General features: G+C 40.4%; 2 protein-coding genes across 3 annotated transcripts; both read right to left on the reverse strand.

The window, feature by feature from the left end:
• Window positions 1–693: 693 nt before the first annotated feature.
• On the reverse strand, window positions 694–2,244 carry LOC118775996 (testis-expressed protein 43-like). The gene is made up of 4 exons (XM_036526011.1): window positions 2,180–2,244; window positions 1,524–1,613; window positions 1,163–1,271; window positions 694–1,019 (listed from the first exon to the last, which is right to left on the reverse strand). Exons 1-4 carry the CDS (start codon window positions 2,230–2,232, stop codon window positions 798–800), a joined length of 474 nt encoding a protein of 157 aa, XP_036381904.1. The 5' UTR covers window positions 2,233–2,244; the 3' UTR covers window positions 694–797.
• A 2,007-nt stretch (window positions 2,245–4,251) lies between these two features.
• On the reverse strand, window positions 4,252–17,259 carry LOC118776669 (GRAM domain-containing protein 2B). Of its 2 annotated transcripts, none has more exons than XM_036527155.1 (14): window positions 17,053–17,259; window positions 11,234–11,359; window positions 10,689–10,776; window positions 10,396–10,465; window positions 8,383–8,486; window positions 8,166–8,261; window positions 7,124–7,195; window positions 6,694–6,774; window positions 6,342–6,450; window positions 5,705–5,818; window positions 5,513–5,600; window positions 5,262–5,366; window positions 4,900–4,984; window positions 4,252–4,429 (listed from the first exon to the last, which is right to left on the reverse strand). In XM_036527155.1, the coding sequence occupies exons 1-14, from the start codon at window positions 17,175–17,177 to the stop codon at window positions 4,388–4,390; spliced, it is 1,305 nt and encodes a 434-aa protein (XP_036383048.1). In that variant the 5' UTR covers window positions 17,178–17,259; the 3' UTR covers window positions 4,252–4,387. The 2 variants fall into 2 exon arrangements, with proteins under 2 accessions (XP_036383048.1, XP_036383049.1); XM_036527156.1 differs by lacking the exon at window positions 17,053–17,259 and adding an exon at window positions 12,702–12,914.
• Window positions 17,260–18,071: the final 812 nt, after the last annotated feature.

Consider the following 18,071-nt stretch of genomic DNA (forward strand, 5'->3'; position numbering starts at 1 on the left):
TGGTGGTGGTTTCATATATCACCTAATTTATTTCAGGAAAGTTTGCTGTACAGCAAACACTGCTACTCGGTGTGTCTTACAACAGATAAAGGGTCTGAAACTGAAGTGCCTGGTTGATGTTTGTTTGTTCTGTTGCAGAACAGAGCTTTGGATGTTAGTGCTACACTATCAGAGTGCAAAAAAGTTACTGGCTCTCAAGTCAAGTTACAGGAGCCTTCTCTGTTTCTTGTATCCAGTGTTCTGAGAAAACAGTTGCGTAGGCATGATGCACTTTCATGAAGGCATAGCCTAGCAATATTAATCACTCATTTCCATTAGAATATGCCTTGCTCAATGTGCAAAGTGTAGTGATATTATGGTGTATGATATTTTTTCAGTCACATTTCAGCGACTGATATTTCACATCATCCATCTGTGATCAATTGATGAAAATGACACTGAAAATACTGAATCAATATTCCAAATCTGAATGCTCTTTTTTTAAAAAAAAAAAAAAAAAACCTACAGTACATGTATAAACAAAGTGATGTTTTTCCTTTGATCCTAAATATACTGTGTAAGGTTAATGACAAAATCCAGCCTATTTCAACTAGCCTTGACTGATGTGACAGGATATAGTGATGCAATATCTACGAATGGAAACATGTCTTCTGGGAGTGGGATAAAAACAGACTTCCACTGAAGAATCTGGGTAGCTAATATTTTATTGAAACGTAAGAAGCCAAACAAGCCTTGATGTCTTGTGGGTACTGCTTGTAAATATAATGGAGGAGGCTTCTAGTCTTCCCTGGGTGATATCAGGGCAGGCCATATCCATACAGGCCCCTGGTTGTGACCAGAGAACTGTTGTACCTGGACAAGTGTGAGGCATTGGGGGGAGGGAGGGTGGGCTGCGGGGGACTTTGCACTGTGGAGTCCAGGGGTCCGGTTCTGGCCTGGCCATGACACATTCGCTCCCGCCCCTCCCAGCACAGGCTCTCCTCCTGGGGTCCATGGGGAATCTGGGCCAGCGCCGCATTCTACCAAGACCAAGACAACAGCAGAACATCAATACAGTGAATATTAGGCTGTAAATGTTTTCTCCAGTGTTTTTTATTTACTTCTCCAGTGTTTTTTTTCTATAATAAATGAAGACATCGCTTATTGGAGATATTCCCCTTACCTTCAGTAGCAGTCTCTGGTTCTTCATGTCCTGCTTCCATGGCATGACATAGAGTTTTGGAATCATGGGATGTTTGACAGAGAAGGCTGGGACATGCAAGTGCATCGTTCTGTAAAAAAAAAATTAATGACAGGTTCCCTTTCAATGGCTCTCCTTCAAAGAATGTTTTGATACTATAAAACATTGAGTATCAGGTATCAAACACATAATATATCAGTTCCTGTAAGTACGTCTTCATTTTGTAAAAATGGCATACATCACTAGTGATGACTGCATTCCCCACAGAAAAGCTTGCAGAAAATAACTCTATGTGCTGTCCACTATATGCAATTACTGAAGGAAATTAGTAGAATTTACTTACTTCTTTGGGGCAGTGTTCGCTGATACCTTAGCCATGTTTGTTGACTCCAGAGAATCCCTTGGAAACTTGGCAATGCATCGTGGGTAACAGCTAGAGTGACAGAGCAACAATAGCTTACTGTGAAGTAACTGAACTCCCGGGCAATACATTTAGATGTGACACTAGCCCAGAATAGGACATTTGGTATGAAGCAACTTTTCTGCACCAGTTTTTTGGTAGAAATTATCTGGTAAAAATAAATATATTTTTTCTTATCAGAAAAGGTTCCCAAATCAAAAGCTCTGATCCCCTTGGGGTTGCATTAAAAAAAGCAAAAACAAAGCACAGTCCCCTTGGAAAATTCAATTTCAAGAAACCACTTGTTTGTTGCTGTATTATGAGATTCTGCATGAATAATACTTTCAGTTTCAGTTCATGTAACTTGGTCAATTCATAGAAACCACAAACAATACCTATTACAAAACACATTAAATCTACATAAATTTTGTAGTTCACTCAGGGATTAAAGACAGAATTTACAGCCTGGACCATCTTTTTGTCAGTATTGAATGTGTGTACTCGGGAGCTGCACTCCACGTGCACAACTCTCAGTTGCCTCACAGAATCTAAACAATCCACCTCTGTCACCTGATCGCAAGCGATCCACATTACATTACCTCATTCCTTCGGTGGCACATGCTAAAGTGGTCACGTTTTCTGTGTTGGTCATGTTGGGTGGGAATTGCTGGGAGTCAAAAGGGCTGCAGGACAATTTATAGAGAGCAATGGGGAAACTATCTCTTCTATGAATGTACTTCCAGGTTCAACCCAGGACATTCTAACTCAGTATGTATGTCAGAGAGTGTCTGCACCTGGGGCAGAAGCTGAACAGCTCTTTTGGAACATGACACCACTGAGGGAAATCAGTGTTATTGTGACACCTATACACAGTCAGAAAAGTGCAATGCTGAATGTGAATGGTGGATACACAAAGTCTCCAAAATGCACGCTACAAAGGCACACCTCATCAATATTGAAGCATTTGAGTCTGGACAGTAAATGAAAAGGTAATGGGAGAGTAGCACAGGGTGCTCAATTCTGGCAAATGTATATTCGTCAAAAGGAATCAGCATATTATATTTACAAGAAAATTTACTCATTTGTTTACCACATACGCATCACACTTTATCAAACACGGCGAAATGCAATCTGGTTTAACAGATGCATGTATTCACAGCCAGTGCAGCATGGCTTCAACCTGTGGGCCTCCCATGTACATTTTAACCTGGCTAATGAATCTGCTGCAATGATCATTTTTTTATATCATTTTAATTTGAATTTGTTTAAATATTTGAACGTTGAAACAATTTCAAAACTGGGAAACAACAGGGAGTGCCAGAAGAGTTGGGGGAGATTTGTTCTCATCACATCCTCATCATTTGAAAATATGTGGGAAGAACATGACCAAGAAAATGTTTGTCATCCTAGGAAATGAAAGGTTAACTTCCACATTTTCTTATGTACATAACTATGGCTTGGGACTCAGGGAAATGGGGAAACTGTATGAGTTATGAAGAGTATTATCTATATATTAATACTGATGAAAAGGGGTGGAGTTATTACATTGTATTTTAAGGACATTTTTAAGGATTCCCTGTAAACTCAGCCAGCTTACTGTGTGTATCCAAAGGTAACCTTACAGGAAAGGGTATGGAGCTTCACAAAGAGCTCTTGCCAAAGGTTTTGAATGCTCTGAGGCCTACTAGCATTTTCAAAGCCCGTCTGTGTATTTGGGGCACCAGCCAAGTAAGCCCCATCTGTGCTTGGATTTATGGCACTTATTCAGCCACAACTGAGAACTGACTATATTCATTTTCACAGTTCAGTTCTTTCAATCGGAAACATGTATTTGAGCATTACTTCTAAAACCACATAATAAGCATTTGTGCAGTTATGTGGCTCTTGGAGCAGATTTTTTCAAAACGTTACTTGAGTGACCCTGGGGAACAAACTACTGTAGCCTTTATATATAGTAGGCCAGTGCAGAGGTCCTGAGAAAGAGAAACAAGTGGTGTCAGGTCTGAGCACATTAACGCTGCCAATTTACTGCAATGAAAGGACACCATTGTACAGGGTATAACTCTTATTACAGCCATTATTTCTCAAACGGTTGTTTTTGTCTAGTCATATTTTTGTCAGTTTATGTTTTTGTTTAATTTTATTGTGCAGTAGGCCCCTACTCCAAAAATCCTCTGTGCTATAAGCTTTAATTAAATTTACAGCCCACTGAATCACTTCTTCACACCTGCCATTGGTCCCTTAATGTGCAAGGGAAAACATAATGCAAACTGAAAGTGCCTGGGTAGCTGAATATTTACATACTTGTGTCAACATAGCTCTATTTACAATAGACTTTTCTACTTTTAATCATGTTCTGGTTAACAGACACTCTTATCCACTTGCATTACTAACAGTTTTTATGGTATTCATTCATACTGCTGAATACTGTAGCAATTTAGGTTAATTACAGCAAAAACCCGCATGAGGACTATACAAAATGCATCTCCTGAAAGTACCCATCCAAGAAGTAAAACGTCAGTTGGATCACTTGATTTTTCCTTTATTGAATCGGGGGCAAATGTAACAGAAACAGTGCAGTGAATAGTGCAGTTCAGTCCTGAGACAGAGGAAAGGGAATTCTTATTGCACAATTAAGGCAGCTCACATTCCGAATTAAGGCCTTGCAGTGTTTTTTTTTTTTTGTTCTCCTTGTCCTTCCATAAGTTTTTCAGTGAAGTTCAAGGATCGGCCCGGTGGACACACGGGGGTCCCACCCCACAAGCGGACTGTAGAGCAGCTGTGTAGCAAACAGCCATTACAGAACATCACTCGGCGTCCTCCAGCAGCTTCTGCAGGTTCCTCTGGATCTAATGTAACAGGCAGGAGTTAGTCAATAGCACTGCCATAACTTCCCTTTCTGCACTGCTTTTAGGCAACGCAGGCATGACATGACAAGATAAAGCAAATCACATGGTAGGTGAAGCAAGTCAAATCTGAAAAGTAGACCACACGACTCTGATATCACTGTACCCATCCACATGCTACACTTTGAAGGGCAAGAGTTGTTAAGAATTCTTCCGCCATTTTGAAAGATCAGCTAAAGTCACCAGGCCATAGCAAGTGGCTCACATTACCCCCTTTACACAATGCCCCAGGAGTGCTCAATTACTATAAATGTTTGATTAAGAAAACAACAGTAGTCATGTTTCAGTGGTCCTAGTTAGCTCAGTAACACAAGCCTGGCTACAAAGACCAACTGGAATTGTGTCCCTTTCACCACCGCACATGATTTTTCCATCATCTCCCTGATAATAACAAAGACAGCGGGGTACTGTACCTTTTCCAGCGTTAGCAGGTTTGTTGATAACTCTCCGTAGATTTCTGCATTGATCTCCATCTGTGCTCTGTGATGCACTACATTTCTGAAACAGAATGTACATGTTCACTACTGACTTTTTTCTAAACTATACAACGAAACAAAAAAGTCAGGCAACATAACAGTTATAAAGGTCTTACATTCTGTACACACTGCTATGCAGTCATATTTTATTTGATGATAACCTGCGGAGGCATTAAAATCTGTACTCTGGAAATGATTCTGTAACATGCAGCAGCAGCGTCAGGATTTAGAAACTGATGCCGCGTCTGACTGTTCAAACACGTGTGACAGGACGGGCGATGAAGGGGAACCGCTCTTACTCATTGTGTGGATATTCTGCCATGGAGCCGAGTGACGTCAGCCGCTGCTCCAGGGCCACAATCTTGAAGGCCATGTAGCATGAAGACAACACCAGGATACACACTCTGCAGACAAAATACAAGTCGCAAGTTGTATGGACACAATGTACGCACACAAAGTTCAAAATCTCAGTAATCATAATATAAGCAACGGTATAAGTACAATAATTACTTTCAGAAAACCACTGCTACACAATTGGAAATGCACTCACAAGAACAAGTAGACCAGGAGAAGAGTGTTCAGAGACACCGGTTGGAGGGATTTCATTTTGTGCACAACTCCAACCACAGTGGACAGACCTAAAAAAAGATTATTCAACTAAAATCCTGTGTGTGACCACAATAATTGAGAACACAATCAAGCTCAATCATTTGAGTGAGCAGATTTGAGGTGAGGTCAGCACCATTCTGTTGCGACCCGTGCGTTGCGTCCTGGGTCTGCTGCAGGTGAACATCTGCATGAACTGGCACTTCCCCGTGCTTCACCGTATTCAGGAATGTCTGAGGGATTGGGAATTCTGTTGCAACAATGAGAAATAGCAACTTTCAGTGCATTCCAACAGTCAAGACTTCTCCTGCAATTCCTGCCAAACAAGTGTATACCATTTCACTCAAGTGTTTCGGCATCCCTCTTTTTCCTACTTCCCTGTTCTTATTCCTTGTTGAGACGTGGTGAAATTAGATCAGTTTATCTGCTATCATAAACAAAGGCAAGATGTGGGTCAGTGAATGCTGTGGATGCAAAAACTTAAGGTGACTGAAAGCATGGGGTTTCATTTTATTTACAATGCATTCAGGATGCATGGACGCTGTCTGTTGGAAGTTAAGTTCATTAAAGCCTGACGTCCGGGTGGACCACTCTTCCGGTACCCTCGGGCAAGTTGGTACTTAACCCGAACTTCCTCAGTAAATATCCAGCTGTATAAACGGATAACCTTTCAAAACTGTAAGCAATGCAAGTCCCCCATAATAAGAGCACCTGCAACACTAATGTAATGTAATGTTATGTAAGCACGATACACGACGAGTGGAAGAACAGACCTGCCATTTTGTCATAGTCTGGGGTTTGGGAGCCGGAGCTGCTGCTCTCCATGTCCTGCCTCCTCTGCCTCACGGTCCCATCCAAATCGGAGAAGTCCCCAGAGAAATCCTGTTGAGAAATGACACAAGAGGCAGAGATACTCTTACCACCCACGCACCAACAGGACACAATAGACACTGGGTAACAATGGGTGAGCACGCAACAGGATGTGCACTTTTCACCAGCCTGGGAACAGGTTTCAAGCAGCAAAAGCAGAGATGAGAGGAGAGAGGGATGTGCAAAAACGAAATGAGACCCCTGGCACACTCTTATCCCAATGACAAAGTAAGCAGTACAGAAAAAGGTACCAACCAGAGGAAGAGACGAGGGTCGGTCTGATCTGAAACTGTTCTCCGCAGAGGAAGGGATTGGACTGCTTCCTGCACTCATTCCCTAGAATGGTGCACAATGTGTTAGTTTAGCCTATGCACTGCCAAAGAAATCACTTTGTACCAACTTCAGACAAACAGACAGAACGTTTGGCAGGCAGGGGAAAACATGTGATAAATGTCAGATAAAATCAGATTTGCAATTTGCAATATGGCTGTGTTTTGATAAATTTTTAATTTATGTGCAGCCAAAGTCTAGGGCTAACTCACAGAATTACTGCTCACGTTAAGAGCATAATAAACACTGATAATACACTTCATCAGGGCTACAGAAATGTAGTCACAGATTACCAACAGTAAGATGTTTTTACCATGTACTGACGTCAAGAGAAGCACATCATAAAAGTACTTACGTCCAAATGAAAACAGACAGACTTCAAAAATTTGTAGGTGGTGTCTCGGGACAGGAACGACACAAACAAATGCTGCAGAAAATGTTTCAAACAGTTACAGTTTGGCACCGCAAGAGCAAACCAGGCTTCAGATTGTCCAATACCCCTAGACACTGCTGGAACGTGAACTCTGAGAAACTAGGCCTAATGGCTTGTCTGCTTTTTCGTCTTATAAGGATGGAGTGAGGCCACTACTGAGCCCATCAAAGGCACTCACACAAAGCCTTGGTCATGTACTTTGGCCAACAGGGGACAAAATATGTAATGAGGGAGTCATGAGACATTGTAACCTTACATTTTCAGAACTTTTGGACATAGCTGAGATGTTCAGCTGCAATTTTTCAGCTTACAGTGAGTTGGTTAGCCAGCTTATAGTTGCGGGAAGTTGACCATACCACCAAAAGTTAAAAAGTAGGGAAAAACATTTACATAAGACATACGACTGCAACAAAATCATTTTCTGACACGGAGTTTGGCACACAGTACATTATTAACTGACTGACCAAAGAACATACTTGTGTGACAGAGGACTGACTGCTAGCTAGGTCAAAAAAGCCATCAATATTGACATTTACGTTTTATAAACAAGCTTCATCGGCTGAGAGGGGAGATCCTGGGTCCAGCCAACATATGCTAATCGCAACTGTGGGCATGATCAGTTAGCTCGTTTTTTTTTTTTGGGCAGAAGATCTGTGTAGCTCATATCATAAACCTTCCAAAGTGAAGCTGAAATGGTGCATTGATTCTATAGAAAAGAGGTGCATTTGTGTGTCTCCCATTCACTCCTGCAGTTATCACAGCAAGCTTCCGTAGACAGCCTCTACTTAATGAGACTTGCAGGGCTCAAAAGTCTTTGGACAGGAAGGACAAAGGGAAAAACACTGCAGCTCTCTGGGTACATTATGGTTCATTATATGGTTCTGGCTACAGTTTCTGGTCCTACGGCTACAAGTGGAAAAGCAGCTTTAGCTTCATTATTGAATGGATGTAAATCTGAACTTACCCTCTCATTAGCGGTGGCCACCACAAGTGCATTTGGCACTAAAATGGCAGTTTTTGTTTTTTTAATAAGGGTGACAGACAGCACTGGGATTGCAATCTAATGGAAAAAGATGGAAAACCAATGGCAAGCTTTACAAAAAAAATTAAAATGGCCTTATATGAAATATTGGAAAACAATTTTAAAATATACAATCCTTGTGAGCAGAAGTAAACCCTACCTTGGTATCTTTACCAAACACTTTGGAATGGAAACAGATCCAGTTGTCAGAGACAAACAACCTTCCCTGGTACAGAATGTCTTTTTGCAAGGCACAAGTGTAACCTAAGGCCAGAAACACCTCATTCAGAACAAACAAGCACAGATGAAAAGCAAATATGACAGTGCCCTTGAATTATTGCCTATTACAGACCAAAAGTATACATTTTCAAACAGACATAAGTTAAGAAAAAGACTTAAAACGGTCACTGATATGAAATATGTTTGACAAAAAAAGCAGCATCGGATTGACCCCAAGAAACAGGTTCTTTCAAAAAGTTCAATGCACATTTTAAAAGGCTATATATACATTTACATTTAGTTGTCTTTAGTCCACTAATTGCAACTTACACGGATTGCAATTTTATCCATGTTATCCATTTATACAGCTGGATATTTACTGAGGCAATTGTTGGTACTCTTGTATCTGAGCTACCTGCGTACCAGCTACCTGTTTATCAGCCCTGCTCCTTACTACTACACCACAATGCTTAAAGGCTATATTATATTTAACACCTCTCCAAAAAAATGTCACAGCAAGGATTTCTGAGGACTTGGCATCAGTGCCAGTCCTCTGTGAACGAAAAGCTCCTGACAGTTGACAGATAGATAGCTGGCTAGATTCTGACACTGCACTCAGTGCAGATTTTGCACCTGACAATAGTTAAATAGCTAAAATTACCCACACACTTGTTTGTTGTTTTAGGCTACAGTACTATTTAACAAATGGTAATGTCATTTGTCATGTAGTTGGGAATGGAAGGGGTGGGTCATCTGTAAATGCGCTCTTGGAAACTTGCAAATGAGTTCTTACTGTGCATTTCACTTCATGTTTTTTAATTGTTTGGCCAGTTCTTTTTTGGTTTTGACATGGTACATTCCCTACATTCAGTGTTCAGAGGTTAAATGCTGTGCAAGCACATAACTCTGGACTTCACACTGTCGTTAGACTGTACAGGTGGTTCTGAATACTTACAAAATATTCTTTCAGAACTATTGTGGAGGGCTTAACTGCAATCACTTTGAAGCTGCTTCAAGTGACTAATGTGTAGACTGTACAGGGGCTGCACAACAGCAAGGCTTAAAAACAAACCAAGGTCTCTGTACGTTAATACTAGCCTTACGAGCGAATTCAGCGTTTGCTGCCTCTAGCTAGCCATACAGTAGAATGAGGTCAGAAAAACCAAGAGCTAATAATGTATGAAGAATATTATGTCAAGACAAAACAGGTTTAACTGATTTTATCTTCACTGCAGACTGCAAGAAACAAGTAGATAATCTACAGTACCATTTCCTAGTACACTAACATTCAGCCCAACCACCTCTCACTCCTAAATAAACAGAGCTGCCCATGTGGAAGCCATCCTGAAAACCAGCCAAGTGAAGCAATAAAACTGTTGTGCCTCAACATCATTTTACATAGATTTGTTTTCTGTCATCATGGATTAATACAGCAATATTCAAATTTGAGTTAATCCAAGTCAACATGGCAGCAACATTACACAAAATCACCATTCAAGTGTGGTGCAAGAATAATCAGTTCTTTTAAAAGGCTAATCTTAAAATGCTCAAGAAGGTAATCGGGGGCTTCATGTTAAGCAATTAGCTGGAATAGCACTTAAACGACTTAAGTTTCCCAACTTCGTGAGAATACAAACTAACCTTGCAGTGTTCAGATATGTGATTCTATCACAGTTCTGACTTCAGGTCCAACAGACAGCAGACCAGTGGAATTGCATACACTGAAGTATGGGCAGCTAATTCAAATGCATATAGTTACTAAGGAGGTCTGAATTCCAGCATGCCTGGGCAAGTGTACTTCCTTACAATGAGACTTTGGAATAAGAATATTAGTATTTACAAAATGACTTATATCTGTACTGCTTATTCAAAGAAGGCATGTGCATACACAGGTTCACCAATTGGAATAGGACAACTATGTATCAATTTAACAATGCATGTTGTGTATACTTACTTTGTCTAAGTTGTTCATCCTGACTGATCTCTGTGAAAATCTTGTGATACTGGGTATTTGTCTTCGAGAACTGAAAGAAAGAAGCAATTCCAATTTATCAGTCAGGAAAAAAACAACTATATGCCAGGTACAGATTGTACATGTTGTATTGCATTTAGGGGCTTAACAATCATATAGTGCTTGTGAGACTCAATATGGGTATTTGAACTTATTCTTTAAAGCATACACAGAAAACACTGTCTGCATAAAATGCAAGGTTTACAAATACAAACTCATTGTTCTCCATTACAGACCTGGCTGGACTGAGATTTCTTCCTCTCGATCTTTGTTTCATAATCGCTTGGAATTTGCAACAGAGGCGCATGATCAAATGTCTTTGACCTGAAAAAAGAAACTACATATATAACATTGTTCACATAAATGGAAATCGTTTAAAATGCAAAAGAGGTAATCATTGATACAGAGTTAGATGGGGAAAAAAATTTTCACTACCATTATTTTCTCAAAAGTGAATATAAACACTGAATTCAGGTTATGAAAACACTGGTTAACACAGCCTGCTTTCAAGCCAGCAGGAAGTCTTTGTAAACTATACACACAGTCCAGGCTAAGGGCTTACGACCAGAAACACGTGGGTTTAACTACTGTACAACTGCACGAGGAAAGTTGCCAGGATTTGTGCATTCTCCCACAATCAATCTGTTCCAAGATTTTTTTAAAAATCTATGAGTTCACGATTTGGCTGAAAACAATGAATATGGTGACAGAATGAATATGCCACAGAATACTCCTTTGTGCATTTAAGGAATACCGAGACACAACAAGTAAAATGTCCCACCTCATGAGTGTTGGTTTTCTCCTGGTTTCTGAGAGATCAGATTCAGCATCCAGCGACAGCTGCAGGTCAGCACCGGGCCTCCCATTTCTCTTCTGCCTTTCCTCTGCCCCGTTCTCTGCCTCAGAACTGTGCAACGTTCGCACAGCACACAGATTAACAGGGGAAGGATTTGTGTTGGAACAAGTTCTTCATTTGTTATGTTTTTTAATTTCCAGAGGAAGGCACACTTACTGTTCGCTATAGCACAATACAGTGTGCTGGCAAATGCAGTATTCACAAATCAACTACATTTTGGATGAGATCACCACAGTCACTGCTGCCTTAAATAGTGGGTTATTAAAATGGAGGTCAGCTGAAGCAAGTTCCTAAAACACTGTACCCAATCTAGGTAATTACAATAATGCTGTTTATTGTATCAGTGCTGAAGGACACAGTGCAGTCACCAGGACAGAGCATTCTTACAGAGATGTTGGTGACCTAGAACAGTGCTACTGAACATAAAAACTGAAAAGAATTTCAAACAAACAGAAGCTGTGAGACTACATGTTAGGCGGCATAGTGTGCATTCAAATAAGAACAGTGTCACCAACGTTTAATTTATATAAAAAAATAGCTAAAATACCTATGCATCGATGTGATGAACGAACAAGGAATAAATTACACAATGAAAAAAAGAAGTTCAACCAGTGCCATAGCAGCTGAGCAAACATCTTCCAAGTCCCAGACAACCACATTTGCCCGTTTTTAAAGGCCCCCCAATCTTGCTCACTGCTTCCACATGCCACCTCCTGTCTGTCTACATATACATTTAGCTAACATTTGATGCAAAGACGGCATAGGTCTGTCGAGCAAATCTCTTGCCATCGGAAAAACACTGCACTTCTACATACTCCTTTTCAAAATAGGAATGCCAAAAGGTTGTTTTTTTTTTTTTCTTTCGACAGAAAAGCGACCGTACTTCTTACAACTAAACTATGATCTTCTTTCTTTACAACCCATGTCATTTTCCTAAAATAAAATGCATAGCTATTTCCGTTAGCAATAAGGATACAGGTACCGTTAAGAGTGCAGTAAGCTGAAACTCGTGAAGCCTACCATAGAACTTAAGTGGAAGTATTCTCACACTAAACTAGCGAACTGCAGTGGTTTTGTTACCAAGCCCAAAACAAAAAGGCTATGGTTAAAACACGCAAGTAAGAAGTTCCCCAGCAAGATTCCCACTGGCGTACAAACCAAGTTACAATGTAAGCTGCAACAGTTCAGAGATCAGACAAAGACACCTCGCTGCAAACAAAGGTCGAAAAACTAAACAAATCACCAGTTGCTAGCGAGCCACCACGTTAACCACCGTGGCTGCAGAAGTTCTGTACAAACCACTTAACTTGGGAAGCGTCCGCGTAAAAGTAACAACCTAATCGTAAAGGCCTAAATAGTAAATTAAAGTTATCTGGCTGCAAAACAAACTCACATGGACTGTATCTCCCTTGCATCTCTTCTGTTGCTCGTTTTAGCGAATTTGACTTCATCCGGCGAAGAAAGCGGAGTTAATGGGCTCAGTGGCGGATCAGTCATCAGTACCATTTCGCGAGAGACTTCCGTCGATGACTGCCTTCGCTTGGCCTCTCTCACATAAACTAGTCAGCTACCTAAGTAGCCTCGATTGTGCGGTGACTTCCACCGCCCAGAGGTTAGACTTGGGAAAAGGCCCTTCCCAGAAAAGCAAAACCAACCGGAGAAAGTTCAGGAGGGAGGAGGAATGGTCAGTAAGCACATTAACGTTGCTTCCTCATTTGGTGCGGATACGATTTATATTTTCCATTGCTTCCAGCATTAGCTCCTTAAATATAGCGAAATCTCATATTGGATGATTTCGCTATATTTCTCTACAAGACATTTTTATACTTTCCAGCGATATTTTATTTTTGAACTTTTTATCTACTTGCCGCTAGATGGCATATGTAAGAATACTTAAAGCTAAGTTTAGAATGCCAGAGCATAATTTTCCCAAGCGCTAGAATAATACAGTAGGCCTATTGGTCTGAACATCTCTCAGAAGTTTCGCCCATGTGGCAAACCATGTTTCCGATATCGCGGTGAGAGTTTCCTGCATCTAGATTCTGCAAACTAATCATCAGAACAGGTGAGATTATGCTACGAAATCGGTAGAAATTTCATCTCATGGATCTGCAATTAAAATGGAAATAGAATATCATAAACGCTAACCATTATGGTAATTAAAAACGTCAAAGTTTTTTGTTTCTTTGTATTATATGCAAATCAGACTCTTTCTGTACGCTGAAAAACACGTGAGTTATAGGTAAACTGCTGATGTTGGCATGGATGATAGGCCAAGTTGCGTTTGTTAAAAATTATTTTCACTGGTTTAGCCTGCGACTGAGTTTTAAGAGAACGCCGGGATTATTTGCTTAGGAGGTTCACTGAAATATAACAACAACTAAGATTGTCCCTAACCATTGCAGTGGTTTTCCAGAGGGAATAGATAAGGATAAGGATATCGAGGATACAATTATCATTACATGAATTTGAATATATCATGTAACTATGATATGACGATCATATATCTCTTATGACTATATTGTGAACTTCAGTAGGGCTTTTGATGAAAAGAATTGGATACTTTGTGGGTCAGAAACTAATAGTCCATTTAGGAGATGGTGACTCCGTATTGCAGGAGATTTTGTTTTCCTGTTGATATGCTATACCAAATTATAACTTTTTGGTCTTTAAAGCTTCTATGTCATTTTAGCACAAAGAATCGCTTTTTGCTGAAATATATTGGCCAAATGTCCCAGACTAGTCATATCCGTAGCCGAGTAAGCTGAATGCATCCCTTCCCATCAACCCCAATGGTTTCTGGTGAGTCTCCTGGTGCAAAGTGGCTGCTGTGCCCCTCCCAGGTTGGTGCCAGAAGTGGATGGTGACTGAGATGCGATAGATTTGGCTCATGCTTCTGGAAAATGGAATTTTCACATCAACGTAACTATGTGAAGAATAAATGCATCGTAGATATTTTGTAACTGAATGCAAACATGAGGTGAAATGCCATGGTTTTCATTGGGTCACCACTGCATTTAAAACTATTTGGTGACAGCAGTAACCTGTTGCCAGAGGCTAAAAATGAAACTGCACTATCAAAATGGTAAGTAGCCAAACAACTGTATAATTGTTGTATCAAATCTCCCCATTTTGTTTCTTTTGTGTAGGTGACTTTCTAGCTTCAATTCCATGGGCACGTCTGCCCTCTTACTCTGTTCACACTCACTAATTGAACACGGAACAATACGTTTCGAGACAGCAGACAGGCATAGGTGTGAAAGCAAAAGTAATTAGCATATGGCTCTTGTTGGGCTCTGTCAGTTTCTTTCAAAACCACTGGAATAGGTTGTCTCTTCAGGCTCTGACTGTCCTCTTGAAAGGCATGATTGGACCCGCAAATGATTACCTCTTTCGCTGGCTGCCTCAGAATTTGATTACTTTCTTATTGTGGAGAAATGCACTAAATTATGTCAAGCATGAAAGTACCATCATTGCATGTTTCCATAAACTCCTGATTGAGCTGTCCTTTTAGTCAGAAGTTATATCCTGCTTGCTACCTGGCAACGTGTCAAAGCAGGAGGAAACGAAGAAATGCATAAGGTATGGAGACCTTATTCAGCTTGCAATATTTACTTAATTTTTCTTGATTGAATTTTCAGGTTTCAGTGTTTAGACATCAAGCTTGCATAGTAGCTAGCTAACTAGCTCACTAATTGACTAATTACCCAAGAGACAAACCACTGAAGAAAAAAACTGATAGATGGATAACTATGTAATATTACAGAAGAACAAGGCTATGTAAATTAGCAGCAATGGTTTATCAGCAATGATTAATCTAGCTAGCTAGACAGTGAACAAATTAAAGGTTGAATAGTGTCTTATATCCCATTCACAGGAAAAAGAGTAGTGACTCTCCACATCATGCTGTAAACTGATGCTAAATTTCACTTTATTCATTCCTTCAAAAGACTTTGAAAGACTTCAATTACCAGAAAATTTAGCACTATCACCTTCCAGGAGGCTGCATTTTTACACAAGTGTGTTATTCTCAAGTGTGATGAGAGAGACACCAGTGTGATAGAGACCGTGTGAAACCGAGAGCCTAAGCAGAATCTCTACTTGCTCTGGATAAAGTCAGCAAGTGGCTTCCCTGTGTCCCACACAGAGGTAACATTGTTGGCTTTTCCAGGGATTGCTAAGGAACTGCTAGCTCTCAGAGGAAAATATAGCTGATCCCCAACTTTGCTATTTTGCAACTGGCCTAAAGAACTAATTTGCATGAATTAAGTTGTATGGTCCCAGGACTAACATAATTGAAACAAGCACATAGTGTTACTATACTTCCAGTGTCAAAAAGGCCATGTTGCACCTTTATAGGGTTCGTGCAGAACACAATATAACATACAGTACACTGCAAACAATGCTACCAAGCATTTTTCTGATACACGTGTTTACCATGTGTATCACAAAAATGCTGGGTGGCATAGCAAATACTACTACATAATTTTGGTACAGCTGCTTTATTTTTTGTTGACCCTCCAAATCCTGGAGGTGCAACGTATTTAGATCTTTCCTCAGTATTACTTCCTGAAGGCCTTTTTCTGGTACCAGGAAGCACATTTAATGGCTTGCTGTTTGTAGTCAGTGCTGTGTGCTGACTGTGACCTCTGGAACCTTATTCCAAAAAGTCAACACAGATCAGGCAGTTCAGCTGAGATGTTTGCTTGTCATTGCAAACTCTTGCTATATATTCAATATGCGTCCTATGAATACATGGTCAACACAGTGGGCACCCTGGGGTGTCTCCCATCTGTGATTATATCTGACTCCCTTTCGATTTCTTCATCTTTCTCTCCAATATCTTTTGCTCCGTCTCTTCTGCTTAGTATGGGAAACGCAGGCCAGTGCACAGTTTAAATAGCCTGGCGGGTGTGTGTCAACTCCCTGATTGTATTCATTTCTCAGATTAAAGGCCATCTTTTCTGACAAACTGACAAAATCCATCGTTATATGGTATGAAGTAATGTCCTCTCACAAAGCCACAATATCGACAGAATCCGAGTTACGCAGGCAAACATGTGCAATTAGAAATTTCTTCTGTATTTGCCAACATTTCAGATATAAAGATTGCGAGTCCTCCTGCATGGTAGATTCCCTTAAACAAAAGGGTAGTAAAGACTCATGTCAAATTGAAATTATGTTGGCAAGTTGGCAGAATGTTGCTCTCTAGCAAAAAGTTTGTTTTGCCCATGAATGTTTGAGGGTGATTAAGAGTTAGCAGACCACGCACAGTATGTGGTCAGCTGTCCACAAACTGATTTCATAAATTGTTTACTTGATGGCTTGTAGAGGTCTCTCTGGAAAAGCAGCAGTGTTTCATCAAATATATGTGTACATTGTCTGACAGATTGATGCCGATGCGTTTTGTGAAACTGAATTTAGGATTTATCATAATTTTATGGCAGTATGCTCAGGATTCTGCTCTCTGTGGTCTTGGTGAAAGCTGCTATGTTTGCCAACTGGGCAGACAGAAAACAAGACAAAGTCCCTTGCAGCTATTCAACATAGTAAACACAGACAGTGCTTTGACGTTTTCATTCTTTTTTTACTGGTAGCAAAAAGATTCCGTTTTATAATCATCATACATGAAAGGTGGAGTTAAATGTGTGTAGAGCAGTGGTTACCCACGGTAGCAGCTATTCACAACAGTGTAAGCTGCACACATATAGAACCAACACAAAGAGTACTTGAGCAAAACTTACCGTTGTGGTAAAGAACCAGTGATCTCTGTAGCACTGGAGGGGGTGGAAAGTACTCGTTTGAGGGGGCTCTTCTCTCCTCTGCAGTTTGGGAGAACAGAATCATCGTAGGCAAATTGTCTCACCATTAGAAAATCAGAGGGTGGCTCTAAGCCAGCTCCGATGCCCTAGTGTAGTCCATGTGTCTTATCTGTGCTGCTCATCTGTGGAAGAGATACTGCCCCCTGTTCTGTGTTGCACTGCTGTTTTAACTTGTTTAGTTAATGAGTGATTTCACCTTCAGTTACATGAACAGTAGTACTTATTGACCCCGTGGCAAGGATGGAGACTGTTCCAGTTGTTCAGTTGTTTCTTTGGATTTTTTTTTAATTATGTGGAGCTAGTAATAATTATGTGTTTAACTATCTGATGTGATTGATGTTTACATATATAGTACATATGTGATCTAACTTATTTTCTGTATTTTGGGCAGAATGCAAAACTTTCTTCAGAGAGGAGATGCTTTGTTATATAACATGGAATGGCAGACAAGTATTTCAAGTCTCTAATCTGTCAGCTTTGAGCGCAGTAGGGATGTCTACATGTTGGAGCAGTCATTCATCTCACAAGACAGCTTACCTGTGAACTCCTGAGTTTCTTCACCGAATTCTGCTTTAACTGTCTAACTACACTTTGATGGGCTATCACCACTCCAGCTGAACCACCCTTCATAGCAAACTTTCCCATGGCACCAGCCTTTTTTCACATTTCCTCCAAAGTCCTTCCTGCTTTTCTTCTGTGAGGTCTGAAACTGTCAGGAAAAGGTAAGTATCAGCACACTGATGTAATGCTTGTACATCAAGGTTTAGCGAAAATGAAACGCCATTTAGACAAACCAGGTCTTTGTACATAGAGGATTTCTGACAACATTTCTCACCATACCCTGTAATTGTAAAAATTTTTAGATGTGCTGTACCACGGATATTTATGGGATGCGGAGCACCCAGTGAGCTTCCAAAAAGGCTTACTTGATATCCTTTTGT

This window comes from Megalops cyprinoides, chromosome 4, assembly GCF_013368585.1.
Source record: "Megalops cyprinoides isolate fMegCyp1 chromosome 4, fMegCyp1.pri, whole genome shotgun sequence".
Taxonomy (NCBI): domain Eukaryota; kingdom Metazoa; phylum Chordata; class Actinopteri; order Elopiformes; family Megalopidae; genus Megalops; species Megalops cyprinoides.

Excerpts from the sequence above, each read along its gene's own strand:
- LOC118775996 (XM_036526011.1), bottom strand. The coding sequence starts at position 2,232 with ATGACCAACACAGAAAACGTGACCACTTTAGCATGTGCCACCGAAGGA. Across the intron at positions 1,614-2,179 it reads TGTGCCACCGAAGGAATGAG|CTGTTACCCACGATGCATTG; the intron begins GTAATGTAATGT and ends CTGTCACTCTAG. Across the intron at positions 1,272-1,523 it reads GCGAACACTGCCCCAAAGAA|AACGATGCACTTGCATGTCC; the intron begins GTAAGTAAATTC and ends TTTTTTTTACAG.
- LOC118776669 (XM_036527155.1), bottom strand. The coding sequence starts at position 17,177 with ATGGTGAGACAATTTGCCTACGATGATTCTGTTCTCCCAAACTGCAGA. Across the intron at positions 5,819-6,341 it reads AGACTATGACAAAATGGCAG|AATTCCCAATCCCTCAGACA; the intron begins GTCTGTTCTTCC and ends TTGTTGCAACAG. Across the intron at positions 4,985-5,261 it reads GCAGAATATCCACACAATGA|AAATGTAGTGCATCACAGAG; the intron begins GTAAGAGCGGTT and ends ATTCTGTTTCAG.